This window comes from Falco punctatus (assembly GCF_963210335.1).
Source record: "Falco punctatus genome assembly, chromosome: 11".
Taxonomy (NCBI): domain Eukaryota; kingdom Metazoa; phylum Chordata; class Aves; order Falconiformes; family Falconidae; genus Falco; species Falco punctatus.
This window is the reverse complement of record NC_137591.1, coordinates 19524011-19540937: the sequence shown is the minus strand read 5'-3', so window position 1 is coordinate 19540937 and position 16927 is coordinate 19524011. Positions and strand designations below refer to the sequence as shown.

Sequence of the window (16927 nt, the reverse complement as noted above, 5' to 3'; positions counted from 1 at the left end):
AGGATATGCATGCCTTACAGAAGTAGTAAGCGTATTTATATATCTATAAAAAAGTCAATTAGCTCATTATTAGTCTACTTATTTTAAGTCCTATAAACTTCGGAATGGGCCCAAGGAAACTGGCCTGCTGGAGGTGTGGGAGCCTGTACAGTTAAGTCACTGGAGTGTTTTACAGAAACAGAATTTGGATTTTGGAACAGGAATAGTAACTAGCTGGGACATGAAGAGAAATCTATTTTATCTCGTGCTGCCGAGAGGCAGTGACTGTCATTCATTGGTAACTGGTTGCATCCGACTGCACTGATAAGAACTGCATGATACAATGAGATTGGCATGTGAACTGGGCCAGAATAAATGCTTCCTACGGAGATCTGTGATAAGGCTAAAGTTCATACGTCTTCTGTGGCATCAGTAGCCCAGTTCACCTTTTAAATAATGACATTTCTAATAATGAAAGCAGCACCTATATGGTAAGTGATAGAGTATCTGCCACTGGCATGCCTGAGAGGGCTCTTTGTGAGGAAGGAGTAGCAATCGGTGTCTCCAGGGGCTTCGCATCCCTCCTGTGTCTCTACAAGTGAAACAGGTTTCTCTGCAGTGCTGGATTTTGTACCGGTGAGGCTTGTTGTGTGGCCTAGGTTGCTTTCATCTCTTCATAACCGAGAAAGCCTGCTGATGGGTGTATCAGAAAACAGCACGCAGATTGGTAAATGTGTCATACGGGCCTTAAACAAGCAGGTAATCTCACATTACCATATTAATGTGTTTTTGCTTAGAATTAGCATATATAATTGTTATTGATATAAGCATTAGCTAATACTGTACATTTAAAAAGGAAAGACAAATTGGTGAGGGTGTCAGCTTTCACATGCCAACTTCATTAAGTGCTCAGCATTCAGTGTCCTCCTTAAAGTGTTTTTATTAATTAATCCTTATGAGGACATTGTGGTATAATCCAAAAACATTCTGAGCAGTTGTCTTTTCAGAAATGAAGGCGGCAAAGCGAGTTTGTACATCTTTAAGGCCAGAGTGCACCACCCTGACGATGGTCAGGCCACGAGAGCACATTTCCTAGAGCTTGTGTATGAATCTTCTTCTGGAAGTGGAGAGCAGAAGCTCAACGAAGCACTTTGGTCACACCTGTTACATGTTTTCTGATGGCTGAACCATGCAAAAACCCCTCCCACTTTATTGGTTTCTTTCTGCAAGGCGCTGCATGCGCCTAGGTTCAGTTTCTCTTAATGACTGTATTCTAATGTTGCATGCTGTGCACTTGGCTTTGTAGCCCCTGCACTAACCTGGAGGACTTCTATGTGGCTAGGGTTGGTTGGTTGAAGTTGGTTTCAAAACTTGTGCACTTTTGCACTTGACAGGTGGCGAGGATACTAGAAGTTTCTGAAGAAATGAGGAGGATTATGGGAGTGAACTCTGGTCTGGAACTGATTACCTTGCCTTACGGACATCAGCTGCGCCTTGACCTCATTGAAAGGTGAATGTTCCTGTTACTCATTTCCAGGGCAGATGGCCAGGAGATCAGAGCATTGCTATGCCACACTCTAGATTTCCTCAAAGAATGCTCTCCTGCACGTCTTCTGAATTCATGTCTACAGAGATAATTTAGTGAGGTGGCATATTAACTTTTTTTGCACAGGAAAAATTCCTTAAGGTCATGGGGCAACTCCACGCATGTAACATAGGAAAAGGGGAACTGTAATGAAAGCAGGGTCCTTAGAGCTGCTGAACACTTGTTAAGAGCTCAGGTAAACTGAAGTTCAGGGGACCTATAATGTAGCTGAGCATTTAAGTGTGTCGAAGAGACTGAAGGTAGCAGCCTCCTGCAAGTGGGGAAGAGGCTAGAGGATCTACTAAAGTAAAAAATCATTAGCAAAGCTTTCTGTACGAGTTAAGGGGGGAACAATTAAGGTCTTCTATCTCTGATCTAGTTTTTCTGATTCAGATTTCAGTAGTTGTGTTGCTGAAATTTAGGGGGAAGGTCCCAGGATTTGAATGTGGAGGACAAAGGAAACTGGGGCAATTTTCCTGGAAGTGTTCGTACATTTGTTGCTTGGGCAGAATTTTGTACAGTAGTAATATCCTAGGAAAATTTATTAAATTCAAAGCCAGTATCTATTCCATATAATTCCATTACTGCTTTTGATACAGAGATGTTAGTAAGTTCGCTGCGTGCACAAAGATATTGAAATACAACTTTGAATTGATCTCCTCTGAATGAGTGTACAGCATAATGTATTATTAAATGTCATAATTTGTAACCAGGAGTGTGAATTGTTTCACTTACAGGCACAATACCATGGCAATAGGAATAGCTGTGGATATCTTGGGTTGCACAGGAAGTCTAGAAGATAGAACAGCAACATTAAACAGGATCATCCAGGTCGCAGTGGAGCTGAAGGACTCGCTGGGAGACTTGTATGCGTTTTCTGCCATTATGAAAGCACTGGAAATGCCACAGGTAAGTATCTGTTTCTCTTTATGTTGCAAAATATGGAGGAGTTTGATGGTTTAATTTATGCAGTTTCTTCAAGACGAAAGAGATCAGCAGAACAGGAACTTCATCACTAGCAGTGTACTCTTCCTGTGAACGGCTATGGAGACAGTAACGGGTATTCTCTATTTTGTCTGAACAGGTCACTCGGTTAGAACAAACCTGGACCTCTCTAAGGCATCATTATACCCAAACTGCCATTACGTATGAAAAACAGCTGAAGCCATTTAGCAAAGCTTTGCATGAAGGACAAGATGAGTGGAATAGTGAGTATGAGCGACACTGGTTTCTGTTTAGCCTTTTAACTCTCCCACTCCTCATTTATTGCGTAGGGAAATGAGATAGCTGTTTCAGTAACTGTGCATCACATGTTAAAAGGACTATGTAAACTTGTACAAATGCAGTGTAAGACAACGAAAGAGAAGGCAGCAGTCCGCCAGCCAAACATCAGTGTGTGCTGGTGTGCACGTACCCATGCAGAACAGAAGATTCTTCCCAAACCCATGCTCCCTTGTGGAGCTGAAACACTCCATCATCTTGCCTCAAGGACAGGAAAAAAAATCATCTTCCTCAGAGCAGAGTTACTGCTGGCAGATTCTGCTTTTTTATCTGCTTTGCCTTTTGATCAGAGGATGAATCCTCCAGTACAAAGAACAGGTTAGTCAGATACTTCCTCTGACCACATCAGGTGCTCCTGCATCAGATGCTTTGCAGCTGTAGTCTCCAGAAGGGTGCAAGCTGGAGAGAATGGGTGGGGATGGAAGACTTTTTAGCCTCTCAGAATTTACTGGAATGACCCAGATGTTAAATGTGTTTAAAATCTTTATGCCACTGACTTGTAATTCAGCAGAGCCTTCTCCTGTAGCAAATAGTTTTCCAACACTTAATTTGTCTTGGCCTTCTCACCCAACTAGTTAGTTGGAAACCGGTAGGACAGGTATATCTGAGGTAAGCTGTTAATCTGAAAGATGGAAGACAAATAGTAGTTTTCAGCTTGGAAAAGCACACTGCAGCTACACTACCTCCTTCAGGTAGCAGGTTTTCTTAATGTCTGATGATCTGTTTTGTTTGTTACTCTCTATCCCAGAGACCAGCAGTGTTCAACAGACCAACATAACAGTGCCACTGCTGATGCCTCTCATTACCCTGATGGAGCGACAAGCTGTTGTTTTTGAAGGCATGGACCTGTGGGAAAACAGTGACCAGAGCTGTGAAATAATGCTCAAACACTTGGCTGCGGCCCGTCGGATAGCACAGAACGCAGAAATGTACAGCCTGACCGCAGAACGCATGCTGGAAGGTAAGCAGCACCAGCAGGCAAAACTGCTGCACATCAACAGAAAGTGTGGGCTATGGCTGAAGAATAAGATCTCTAAGTGCCACTGAAAGTCAGTGCAAGAAATTCTTGCCCTGTTTGGTGGGAGCTGAGATAGTGGCAAATGTCCTGCAGGAAACTCAGCCTGAGGACAACGTCAATATTCTTTAAAAGCAGACAGTAAATTATTTGTCACTACAGTTCTCCAGTAAGCAACAGAGCATACATTTTTGCTAAACATACTCCCGACTCCATACATTGACCCCTCTAGCAACTGAACAGAAGTACAAGTAAGCAACAAGGATAAATTCCTGTCTTCTGTTTAAATATTTTTCTCTGGTTTTTTCTAATAAAACACCAGCCATCATAATAAGATTCTTTACAGCAGTCAAGATCTTGACAGCTTGCAGCCAGGAAGCAGCAACATACTTTAAGCTTGCAGTGAAAAAGTTGAGGGGAGAGAAATACAGGTATTTCTGCAGGCAGCATGTATACATCAGTAATTCGATTGAAGTTTGGGTTGTAATGACAATTCTAGACCGTTAGACTTGAGCAAAGGATCGCCCATCCCAGTGTCCCTAAAGCCATTTGTGTGCTATTAGGAAGTCACAGACAGAAAGGATTTTCACTGTTTACTTGTTAAAATCATTGTGCGAAAGAAACCCAGCAGACTAAGCTTATCTTTTTTGGAGGGTTGGAGAGAGTACAGTTGAAGTGCCATTTCTTCTGAATAAAAAACTTGCCTGATGCTGATATTGTGGGATTCTTCTTGCTTACTAGGTTTCCAGCCAGATGAAGAGATGAGTGAAATCTTCAAGACAGAATTTCAAATGAGATTGCTCTGGGGCAGCAAAGGAGCACAAGTTAATCAAAATGAAAGATATGAGAAATTCAGCCAGATTTTAACTGCACTTTCCCGAAAACTGGAACCTCCTCTAGTGAAGCAGGTGGAACAATTAAGTATATAGGACTTTCTAAACACTATTTAAATTATATACTTGAAATAACCTTAGCTTTCTCTTGGCAATTTGATACTGCACAAACTTCTTGCATTTCACAAGATGTTTAGAACTTTTAACTGCACAATGCACACTTGTTTTAAAACTACTGATTTCTAAACAAATTATTTATTTACTGTGTCACCATGTCATTTAATGATCCCCTTAAACAGTTAGGTTATCCCTGTAAGATAGTCTTACAGCTTTTTGTATTTCCCCAGAATTGCAATGTTTTGATAATGCCTAGGAGTAAGGGCATTGGCATCTTAATATTAAAATGAAGCAAACAGTGTATATAAAATGATAGATTCAGTATGTGACATTGCAGAAAATTTGTTGTACAATATTCCTTTAATGAATATAAAACATTGTACATAGAATTGTGAATTAAAGTGTATCTTTATGCAAAATAGTTTGCATATTTGCAGGTTGGAGAAATGATCCTGTATCTGTGACCACAACAGAAGGCTCAAATATCCCAGGCACCTATGAAAGTAGAAAATTAGTTATATATGTGTTGGGACAACTTACGGTTGGTTTTTTTTAAGACAACATCTGTAGTACTTTGGCTTTTGCTGGAATCTGCGCAACAGCTACGCTGCCAGGAATGAATGATGAAATGGCAAGAACAAACAATCCAGAGAATTAAAATGCTTTCAGATATGAGTAAATGTGGGTGTACGTATATATTAAAACTTGCTTCATTTACTGAGGTGAATCACTGTGGTAAGTAGTTGGTTTTTTTTTTCCTTTGGATGAAGGCAAAGCATAAGCTGTTAGTGCTTTTCATAGGAAACCAGCGTGCACGGTGTTGAGCAGCGAAGTCCACTTTGTCACACACAGAATTGGTGTACAAGCGTTATCCTCAGAAGTTGTATGAATTTTTAAGCAAGAACTATGGTTAGAGCTGCACGTGTTCGTTGTCAGTAAGCCTATTTCTGCAGTGAGATGGTATTTACAGCATTTGAAAGTATTTGAGCAAGCTAATGACAAAACCCACACCAACATGGTAGTATCTGCTCCACCCATCTACAACATCGCAGAGGTAAGTCTCTTTGTCATTCTTAACAGAAGACAATCAGGGAAGCTAATTATTTAGACCATGAAAAGATTTTTTTTATTCCAGGAAAATATTCTCAACAGAGAACACTATCTTTAAACAAAGCATTTAACATTTAGGAAATCAACATGTGCACAAAAAGGATTAAAAATTACTGGAAAATGTAAGATTCTTTAAGACAACTCACATTCAGAATTTTAGAATAAGTGACTTATAACTAGCTGTGCAAGTACAAATGTTTTTTTCCTATGTTTAATAACCCTCATACAAGTTGCACTATCCCTCATGAAAGCAACCTGCCTCCAAAGGAAGCAAATCCTGGTTTCAGAAAAACAAAAACAGTAGCGTGACAAGAACATTTAGTCCTTTACCAGGAAGTGTTATTACTGACCTGCAAGGCTGTTAGCCAGGCAAACCGCAGGCCCTTTAGCAGAAAATACACAGATCACATTTCCTCCTTTTCTCTAACTTTTTAAAATAAAAAAGCACTAGATTAAAAAAAAAAAAAAACCAACCAAAAAAAACAACCCCAAACCCAAAAAAACCAACCCCCCAACAAAAAAAAGCCCACCAAACCCCCAAAATACCCCAAACCCAAAAAACTACCTAAGTAGTTTTGTCAGTATTGAGTAATGTCACATTATTATATAAATAACCCTGTATACAAGCTCCAAAAATCTAAAATTTAGAGTTTAATAGCCCCCATAATACACTAGGTCAAGCTGTGTAATAGTGGTATACATAACAAAAGGAATAAACCTCTACACGAGTCACTCAAATTCAGATTTACTTGTAGTACAGTTCCTAATAACACTGAAATGAAAAAGAATCCAGCACTGCTGCATCCAAATATTGCTTCAGACCCCAGAAAAACAGGATGTTTTGATTATTATTTCATTTCCCCAAACAGCAGGTGGCTGGGTTGACAAGCTTGCTTGATACAAGTATCCCTCCCCCCAACATTTCCAGTCTAATTCTTATCACCCTATTAAATCAGATATGATGTACTTATTAATAGGACCACAAATGGGAGGCAAGACAACATAAGCCATAGGGGCACTGCAGACAACTATATTTACACGTATAAACATATGCAAATTTCAATTGTTTACAAGTAAAAGTGCACATAGATCATTACGAAGTATCACTTGAATTTCAACTGGTCCATACAATGAAGCATCACCCAGAAATGGACTAGCACTGCAGTAATTAAAATTGGAACTTCATAGTGAAAAACTAAAAGACAGTTTCCATAAAAATATTTAAAAAAAATATTGAAGTCAAATGAAGAGATACACGTTTCAATGTATAAAATTCACGATGCACCATGTATCCAGTAAAGTAGAGCTCTAGAAAACACCTACCGTGGCTACCTCAGCAGCTGCAGCGCTGTGAAAAGAGCTGAGACACAAAGCCCTTTGTGGGATACTGTAAGTGGTAGTGTTGGCAAACAACAGGTTTAGGCACTCTAGTTTAAGGCAGCATTTGAATGGCAAGTGGTTGACTTCTGAAAACAGTCATTAGCTTGCAGTGGTGAATCTCTGTGGTGGTGGTTCTGTTCCAGGTTTTCAGTGCTCCCAACAGGTTACTGAAGTGCCGAAGATGGACCACAGTTCTAGGAGTTTCTCTCGATTGCATTGTAGGCTAGAGCTGAGATGTATCATTTCCCCAAATCAACACAAACACGTTACGGTCTCTTATCAGTTATGCCAAAAACTGGAATGTAATGATGGTTGCAGTGGTATAGTTATAGCAGCATACATGGATACTGGGATGAAACTCTAGTGCTGAAGATACTTAAAGAAAATGATTTGTTACAAAATAAGACAAGCAATGATGGCAAAGTGTTATGCAGACATGCCTGACTGGCCTAGGCATGCAGGAGGTTAACGGCGAGCATGGAGGTGGCACAGGCAGACTGACAACCGACATATGGTTCTAAATGACCGCCAATTAAAATGAGTTGGAAAGGAGCGTAACTGAGATAACCAAAACACAGCACAAGCTAAAAACCAGTTTGTGCATCTGGGACAACCTAGGACAATAAAAACAAAGCAATTTTAGGAGCAGTAGCCTTTTAACTCTGGTAATGGAACTCTATTTTCCTGCACAAATGGAAGAATTTGTAATACATCTTTACCTATGTATGGAGATGCTAAGATGTTAGTGACTAAATGTATGTCTGCATGCATTCATGCAACTAGCTTTTCCCCTTGGGCCTCCCCGTCTAGTACCCCACCCCCACCCACCCCCCAGCAGCTGCATGTAACCTCCTTCAAGATCTCGCCCATTTTCTCAGAAACCCGCTTCAGGAACCTGCAGTCCAAGAGGAAAAAGAAAAGAACAAAGTTACTGAAGGCCTTTAGAAGACAGAGAAGCGTGCTCAGTTCTAACAGGCCATTCTCGGTGGCTGTACGTTAGCTTTGTACCTAATTCCACAAACTCATTAGAAACACGAGCCACAATTTTTAGATCAGCTGTTTTTCTAGTCATCAAGTAGTGCAACGCAGCTTCCAGTCCTCAGTGATTTAACAGTGAGGGGAATTACTGTACATTTAAGACCTCGATTTCAAACTAAACATGACGCAATTCAACGACTTAGCTTACAGGCACAGATTAAGAATATGGAAATCATTCCCTTTTCACAGGTCTCAGTAAAACATCAAGCATTGCACGTGCTCTCTTTTTTTGTTTGTTCAGGGTGCCTAGAGTTAAAACAAAACAACGAAGCTGTGTCCAATACACAACGTTCTACATTACAAGTACTAAAAAGGAAGGAGAGGCAGGTCAGCAGACTTTCTGTCCTTAATCATAATGTTTTTTCCTGAGTGTTTTTGTTGAGCTTTCAGAATCAGAAAACATTTTCCTGTTTAAGAAGTGAAAGCTGCCAAGTATTTGCTAAGGAAGGAAATTAATAATTTTCAGTAACTGAGTTCAGTTAGTTATTAGAGGAAAAAACCCTCTGTTTTAAGCATTGTAGTTTAAGTCATAAAAGTGGGAACAGTAAATCTTAAGAGATTGATCTTTAAAACTAAGTATTTTTTTCAGTTCTCTATAAAACCAAGGTATTCTATAGAACAAGCAAGAATCTTGGTCTTTTCCAGTTTAATAGTTGAATGGAATTTAGTGCTTTGTAAAGCAGAAGCACCTAGATCAGTTAAACAAAGAAGATACTGGTCAAAATTACAGACCAGTGTCAGATGCATAATTTAATGTGGTCATCTCTGAAAAAAACTATAGCAAACTCACATTGCAAACAACAGACCATTCATTGCTGACTTCTGACATTCTAATGCTTTCCGTGAACCTGTGTAACTTCCTGGTTTTTCCACTATTTTCCCTGGGGAATGTACAACCGAAAGCTGCCAGTTTACTGTTAGATATAGGTTACTGCACCTTTGCTGTTTTTCTCTAGCGTTACATCTATATATGATGTTGGCACATAGCCTTCCTCTCCGTTATGTCTTCGAGCTCTCGTCCACCCATCTCCTTTGTCCTCCTCGATGATGTACAAAATTTCTCCTTCTTTCATTGCTAGAGTGCCTTCATTGTGACCTGGGAAAAACGAGGCAAAGAAGGCTCAATGTTCCGACAGAATCTCAAGTCATCTTTTTCCCAGGGCAAAGTTTCCAGATTGTATATAAACAGGAAGAACAAAAAATCTGTGCACGAGAACATATGGTCAGACAGGCTTACAGACAAAAGCCTAGCCCAATCTGCAAAGCTAAATATTTGCCAATAGCTGTGCTAGTATTTATCTTAAAACAGCACAGAAGTACCGCCCATGAATTCAAGTGACTTATAAAGTATTTCCACTGATCTTAAAAGCAACTAGTTGCTCATACAGTTCATTTACTTGAAGTCATTTTACCTGTCTTCTCTATAACAAACAATCCATGCTGTATAGTCAAGGAATCACAGTGCACGTTGTTAACCTTACCATCAAACGGATATATGGCCTTGCAATGTCCTATAGCTGGTAATGGATCGTCATCTTCAAACTCGTCGTCAAACTCATTGGGATGTGCATGTTGCTGTGGCGGGCCTCGCACTTCCTGGTTTGCATCATCCGTGTAACTCCCTTCGGGGCTGAAACGCAATGATTGTGGTGTGAGGATGCTCCAGAGTTCCTGGCTCTGAAACTCAGAACATCCGTGGATATCGCTCCGGCAACGCCTGTGAGCAGTTTTTATATTTACTGCTGGAGGTAACAGTCTGAAAACACTGATCTAGCAAAGGCCTCACTGAACTCTGCTACAAAAACAAACACAAAACTGACATACCTGTCTCCGCAGCAGACTGGTGAGCTTTATGCAACAGAGGAAGACAGTTCTAAAAGGCACTGCTGTTTAGGGTGTTTCAGTTAGACTCGCTATTTTTTTTTACGTTACCATAATGACATGAAGTGACCTCTAGGATTCGAAACCAGTAAGATTTTCCTTTAGAAAGACATACACTTTCAGAGGGTAAGTAACAACCATCACCAACTGCTAACTATCAAATAAGACATACTGAGTCTAGCTTAGGAAAAGCAGTAGAGACAGAATAGTGACCTCTCTCTGCCCTGTGTTACAAGGTGGTTGATGTCACTGCTGTGCCGCCTGTCGCTTCGGGCTGCTACTTTACCTTCAACTTCAGAGAGCCAGGCCTTCGGGAGAAAAAAGATAAATACTGGTGTCAAAGAAAACTTGATTCTAAACCTAAAAATACCATTTAACAATGCACTTCACTGCATACAGTTTACTTGTCAGTACATAGCCACATAGAGACTGCATTCACATGTGAAGTCTCACAATTCCTTCACACAAAGCATAAATATACCCCTCATGCTTAGCCTATACTCCATACCAGTTTTAAGGAAAAACATAATCTTTAATCATGTATCAATTTCAGAATAAGTGACTAATAAGAAATTCTTCTGAACAGTTTACATCTTTAGTAATGTACATCCTTATTCTAGCTACATGAACATACTTGAAAATACAGCACTCCACAAAAAATGTATCAAGAGCACTTTCTTAAATCAAGGAGTTTTTCTGGGTGCTGTATATAATTATAACCCATATGGCAAACTACAATTTTACCACTAATTTACATTTTCCAAGGAATTTTTTTAGTCTAACCTCATTCTTGTGTATTTCCATCCGAAGACGGTCCATGTTGCTCATAGTTTCAGTTAATTTTGGTTGCAGACTGCCTGGATCACCCATCTGGGGATTTTTTTCATAAACATCCTTCATCTTTATGAGGGCATCTCTAAAAACATTCAAAACCCAGCAATAATTATAGAAGTTACATACACCGGTACTGATTCATTAAAGCCAAAATAATGTTTATGTGCATGAGATCCCGACCCATGATTCAATTCTGAGCACAGATGTGAGGAACTACTGCTCCCCCCCCCTCCCCCCACCTAAATCCTTTCCTCTTTCTGTCATCCTAGCACTTGCCTTTCCTGTGTTGTGCACAAGCACACGAGGACTCCGTCAACTTCTCTATCCAGTCTAAATACTGTTTCCCATGGGTTTTGTTATATGCAATTTTCTAAATATTAATAATGTTCTTAATGCACGAAGTTGCAGCTCTCTTGCTCAACAGATCTACACATTAATTATTTTGTTTAGTGCATGCTTATACATCCAATGTTTCCTCTGCAATATTAGAATCAAAATGTGGATTACAGTAAAGCAGAGGAAGCAATGTCAACAGAACCTACAAGCAATAAACCACGCACTAAGATGTGTGTAATAGCCTGAACTAGTATATTCTCTCCTAGCTTCAGAGCACTGTTGGCTTCTCTTCTTCAAAAGAAGCAGCCAGAGAACCAAGACAAAATCCAAAAAATGCACTCACTTTTGGTCTGTTTCCTTCTGTAGTTCTCTGTTAAGTTCATCGATTCTCTGTTGCAGTTTCTTGCGTCTTTGTTCCGGAGGGAGATGGCTGAAGTCTTCTAGTGCAGGGCCCTGCAAGTAGAACCACTGTTAAACAAGTCACAGACACGCACCCGGACAGCTGAGCTGACATACCCACACATGGACAAGTGTTCACTGGAAGCAAGATGGACCTTCTTAAAAATTCTACTCGACACACAGCTCTATAAGACCGCAACAGAATAAATGCACATTCTTGCTGCCACATCGCAGTCATTCATTCAGGGTTCTTTCTGCCTTCTGTAACAGTCGGCTCACAGATCTAATTCAAAACTTGGAGACTTAATTACTTTTCTGAAAAGCTGAGCCATGTACCTCTTGTTACATCCACTGCACTTAAAACAGATTTAGAAAGGACAGAATTAATTACTACAGAGCAATTTCAGTCAGAACAAAAATTTAAGATGTGTGTAGGGTAGGTATGTAATCAATTCTTTCTCTGGAGTGTGTGTTCTATGGTGATTTGGATGCTATCACAAGAAAATTACTGTATTTTGGATCTTCATTCCAAAGTGCTCTTACAGTTCTCTTTCTGAAGTTCAGCAATCTTGCTAGAAAACAAATTAACACTTACATGTTTGTTTGATGCATTTTACCTCAAGTAAAACTAGTTCATAGAGCACAGAAAAAGCCTCTATAACATCAAAATTTTGATTTAAATCTGTTAATCTGAATCAAAACTTGCTCAAATGGTCCAGGACACCTTTTTCATTACAAAAAATAGTGTTTCAAAACAAACAAAACCCTCCAAAAACCTTAAGACTACCTATTGTTATAAGCCAAAACCTGCAAAGGTTGGATTGCAAACTTGTGCCAGGATTATAAACAGAATGGAAGGACTTGGGTGTGAAAAGCACAGAAAGAAATTTTTATGCATCTTCCGAGTTTGTTATGAAAACTCTTCTCCTCAGGGTGACAGACACCAACAACGTTAAGAAGGAACTATGGTACGTGTCTTAGTGACAGAAGGTTAAGTTACACTACTTGTGTCCTGTTGCCTAAGAGAGTTGGTTTTAGCACAAGAAACCCACTTGCCATTACAGTAACCCTCCATGGAGGCGAACTGGCCTGGACAGCGTTTCTTCTGTCAAGAAGAAACTTGACAGAAATTCAGCCGTCGAGATTCTGACACAAGCAGCCTTAGGCTCAGGTGCAAAGTTTCTAATTCCCCCTTCCTAGGATCTCCTTGCGCCTCAACCTCTTGGTTCTTTTGCACTTGCAAAATCATAACCTCGCTGCTTTTTAAGAAGGGAATACAAGACACAATAAAAGGAGGGAAATCAAGATATGATGTTTCCAAAATAAAGCAGCAGTGTTTCTTTCTGGAGGAAAAAAAGTAATTAAAATCCTTTCAGGTGCTGTAACACACTACAAAGAAACAAAAAGACAGTCACATCCCCTGTATCACTCTTCCTTACAGGTCAGGTAAAACCAGAGTATCCTACAGCAATAATCAGAAGAACAGAGGTTGTCTTGTGAATTTTATTGGTTTACTCTGCAAAACAACAGTATTAATGTGTGGGTTTCATTTAATATAACGTCTTTCTAGCAAGTCTAAACATAAAGGATCATCTCCCCTGCAATATTTCTCCTTTACACAAGTTTTGTAATTGTTTCCTATACCTATTCTATGCTGCTTTAATAATTTTCCTGACAAAGAAATCACCAAGTATTTCCAACACGACCAACTCGTGAATACTGGTCAACCCTAAAATCCCAAAATCCCAGATTTAGTTGCAGCCAGATCACAAGTTTAATTATCTTACATTTAAGCATGGATGATTAAGACGACTGTGTATATGAGTGGAAAATCTGAAGATGTATTTCAGCACCTGACTTAAAGCAGTTATGATATGGCAACACTTTTCAAAAGATTACTTTCATGCTATCTTAGCAGAAGTACAGCAGACAGATCAGCACACGGGCTTACCATCTTCACCGACCACTGCACAGTTCATTTGAAAACAGAAAGAAACGGGAAATTATTCACGTGCAATGACTAGTTACTAAAATAATTAATGCCTAAAAATCTATCTTTAAAATATTACTTAAGGATTAAGATTTCAATTTATAAAAAATGCATTTTACTATGAACATAAGAAAAGCAAAATACAATAATCAGAAGTGCAATTCTGCTTTAAAAGTTACTGATTTTAAAAATTACTAGGTGATAACGGGTAGTTTAACTCATGAAATACTAATACACAGCTTCATGAAACTACTTTTGAATGTCAGTGTTTTGAATAATATGCTAAATAACTTCTATTGTAGGAGAAGAAACACACAGCCAACTGCACAAAATAGCAGAATTTGATGATGATGATGAAAGACTGGTCAGCCATATGCAAATAATTTGTTAATTACAGCTAACAATCCACTACCGTCACTTTTACAAACATAATTTTTACAATGTATTTACTTTACTATCACGGTAGCACAACAATAAACAAAGATCTTTTTCAAGTTTAGAAGTCAGTAATTCTACTTTCTGAAAACAGCATTTGGGTTATTGCTGCTATCCTAGAAATATTTTAGTCCAGATAAAACCAATGACATTTAAAGAGTAAAGACTTTATCCTTAGGGGAAGCAAATAAAACATGGGATGCCAGGTGTTGTATCTTGGGTTTGACATCCACAGCCTTCTCAAGATCTACCATGCTTTCAGTGACTTCAGATAACCATTTCCAGAGAAACATCAAGCAATTTAGAAGACAGGTACCTCCAATGTAATTTATGACCCTCAGCAATCATTAAGGCTGTTGACTGGGGCACACACACAAAATTAGGGTATTTCTAGCAATAAGAAAAGTAAAGCACCTTCACAAACAATACCATGGTAGAAACCCCAGTGAAGTCCAGAGATGTAAAATGGCTACAGAATAAACTTCTTGTTCCCTTTAGAAAGGGTCTTCCAAGAAAACACAGGTAAGGTTTACCTGTCACTGTTGATGATGCATCTATTTATTTATCAAGTGGCATTAAGCAAAGACCTCTCATAAGCACTAACACTACCTGGAAACGTTGAGATTTCAACAGACAATAAGCAGCATGTAATAGCAGTGCTAACACAGCAAGTTACACTTGCCCGTACTTAAAGCCTTTTTTCAATAACCGATTCTACAGCTGCTGCCACCTTCAGCGCACATCACGGTAAGCAGATGCAATGCATGAAGTGCAGGGCAGCCTGGTTTTGTGACCTCCAGTGCCTTGAGTGAAATCTTGTATGGGGCACATAAAACAGGATATCCAGCATGCTTACTGCCCGATAGATGCCAGCTCAGGGATACGCCTTGGCAGAAGCAGAAGCTAATTAATACCATTTGGTAGTTCTGCATGTCGATACCATTTGGACATCATTTTCCAGGGACGAAACTGTGGAAACCAGCATCATGTACTAGCAGCTACTAAGCACTGAATCAAGGTAGACGCTAAATATAAGACTGATAAGATGATAAAACCCCAAAGCTATTAAAATTGAAGTATATATTTAAGTTGAAAAGGCACTTAATATGTGATAATATGTTGTCCTAAAATGCTTGCAAGGGATTTCAAAATATATAAAAATTAAATGTTCATCCTTAAGATTTACAGAGCTTAACTTTAATACTGTGAGATAGCCAAGTTAATCTAGATTTGTAGGGCACTAGTGATCCTTGCTAATTTTAGGCAATATTATTTTATATCAAATTCATTCACTTTTACAATGTGAACAGTGAACTGTAAGAATACAAAAAATAAATAAGAATATGGTTTCATTTTCCATTAGCACTCTGTAGTTGTTAGATGATCTTTTGCTTCAGCAACAGGTTCTAGAACTACTGATACTACAAGGTGTTGATTGTGAGCCAGGAGTTGATACATTCAGTGAGCAACAAAAAGGAGGTGTAACCAAGACCTGTGGCACTTCAACAACCATCTAATCCAGTCAGTTCCTCACTGAGTACTAAAGAAGGAACATTATCTTCATAACCAGAACAAATTATGATGTGACTCAGAAGGGGAAAAGAAAAACTGTCCTCCTAAATAGAGCACCACAAGAATTTTCAAAAAAAAAAAAAAAAAAAAAAAAAAATTATGGTGATGGTAGAAAGGGTGTTTCCAAGATATCTGGAAGCTGAAATAAGATGCCACAATATGACTTAAAGATGTAAGTTCTAAGTGTAACTCATATTTCAGAATGACAGCAAGGGAACCTCTAAATCGTAACTTTACTGCAATATAACATTGCTGTACTTTGATCTCCCCATTATGTCAACAGTAGTCAACCATTCTTGATGCACATGAGACAGCAAGTCAATATTATTTACAAATATCAGAAAATCATGAATTAGATATAATTAAATGCATCCAATTATCTCATTATCTGGATCAATAAATATCTTTAGAAGTACATAAACTGGACAGCCTATGCTTCACCGATGTAAGAGGAAAGTGCCAGTACATTTATCACTAGTACTATAAATGTTGCTAGGAAACCACTTAACATTTCCCTTTTGTTGCTTTCCAAACAAATTCTGTTTGCAGAATATGCCACTATAAATTAGTAAACGAATTGATAAATCTCAGAAGGTGGCATTTGGTAATAAATTTTCAATAACTTTACCCAAAAGAACCTTGGACAAACAAGAACAAATTATTAATTGGAAAATGCATTAAAATTGTAATGTTTCAGAAGTCAATATTTCAAATCTGCAGGCACCATGTGCTATATAGCATTTGATGTACAAAAGAAATGAAATTTCTCCCTTTTCAGTTCAGTGTCTTGTAATCAACTACTACTATTTCAATTAAAAGTCAGCAAATAAGACATCCGATTTGTTAAGATTTTTTTGTGGTGACTATATACCCAATGATAAATTACTGCAAAAATGTTACATGATGGTAGGAAAACATTTGTGAATGTGAACAACAATGAAGAAAGGTATCAAACACATGCTGAGCACCCTCTTTATAACACCTTTCTTTTAGGCACAAGCATTTGAAATGCGATGAAGAGTCCTGTCTTTTTTTTTTTTTTTTTTAACCGGTGGGTAACTTCTGTACACTGTGAAACAAAGTATCCTAAAAGTGACCTTACAGCTGAAGTGTTACTTTTAACAAAGTAAGCCTTATAATGA

The 16927-nt window shown here is 38.7% G+C and overlaps 2 protein-coding genes across 10 annotated transcripts in view; one reads left to right on the top strand and one right to left on the bottom strand.

The window, feature by feature from the left end:
• BCAR3 (BCAR3 adaptor protein, NSP family member) overlaps window positions 1–6389 on the top strand; it is a 114352-nt gene extending 107963 nt beyond the window's left edge. For all 6 annotated transcript variants that reach the window (XM_080407065.1, XM_080407066.1, XM_080407067.1 and 3 more), the window contains 6 exons: window positions 1374–1489; window positions 2302–2473; window positions 2649–2772; window positions 3594–3806; window positions 4602–4768; window positions 5248–6389. In XM_080407065.1, the coding sequence (XP_080263191.1) occupies window positions 1374–1489; window positions 2302–2473; window positions 2649–2772; window positions 3594–3806; window positions 4602–4768; window positions 5248–5274 (819 nt within the window). In that variant the 3' untranslated portion in view covers window positions 5275–6389. The remainder of the gene's footprint in view (window positions 1–1373; window positions 1490–2301; window positions 2474–2648; window positions 2773–3593; window positions 3807–4601; window positions 4769–5247) is intronic.
• A 260-nt stretch (window positions 6390–6649) lies between these two features.
• Window positions 6650–16927, bottom strand: part of FNBP1L (formin binding protein 1 like) — a 60106-nt gene continuing 49828 nt past the window's right edge. For 2 of the 4 annotated variants that reach the window (XM_080407112.1, XM_080407114.1), the window contains 5 exons: window positions 11733–11842; window positions 11003–11135; window positions 10433–10527; window positions 9820–9968; window positions 6650–9434 (listed from right to left, as the gene is read on the bottom strand). In XM_080407112.1, coding sequence (XP_080263238.1) covers window positions 9256–9434; window positions 9820–9968; window positions 10433–10527; window positions 11003–11135; window positions 11733–11842 — 666 coding nt within the window. In that variant the 3' untranslated portion in view covers window positions 6650–9255. Of the gene's footprint in view, window positions 9435–9819; window positions 9969–10432; window positions 10528–11002; window positions 11136–11732; window positions 11858–16927 lie in introns of all 4 variants that reach the window. The other 2 variants (XM_080407113.1, XM_080407115.1) reach the window with 2 other exon arrangements.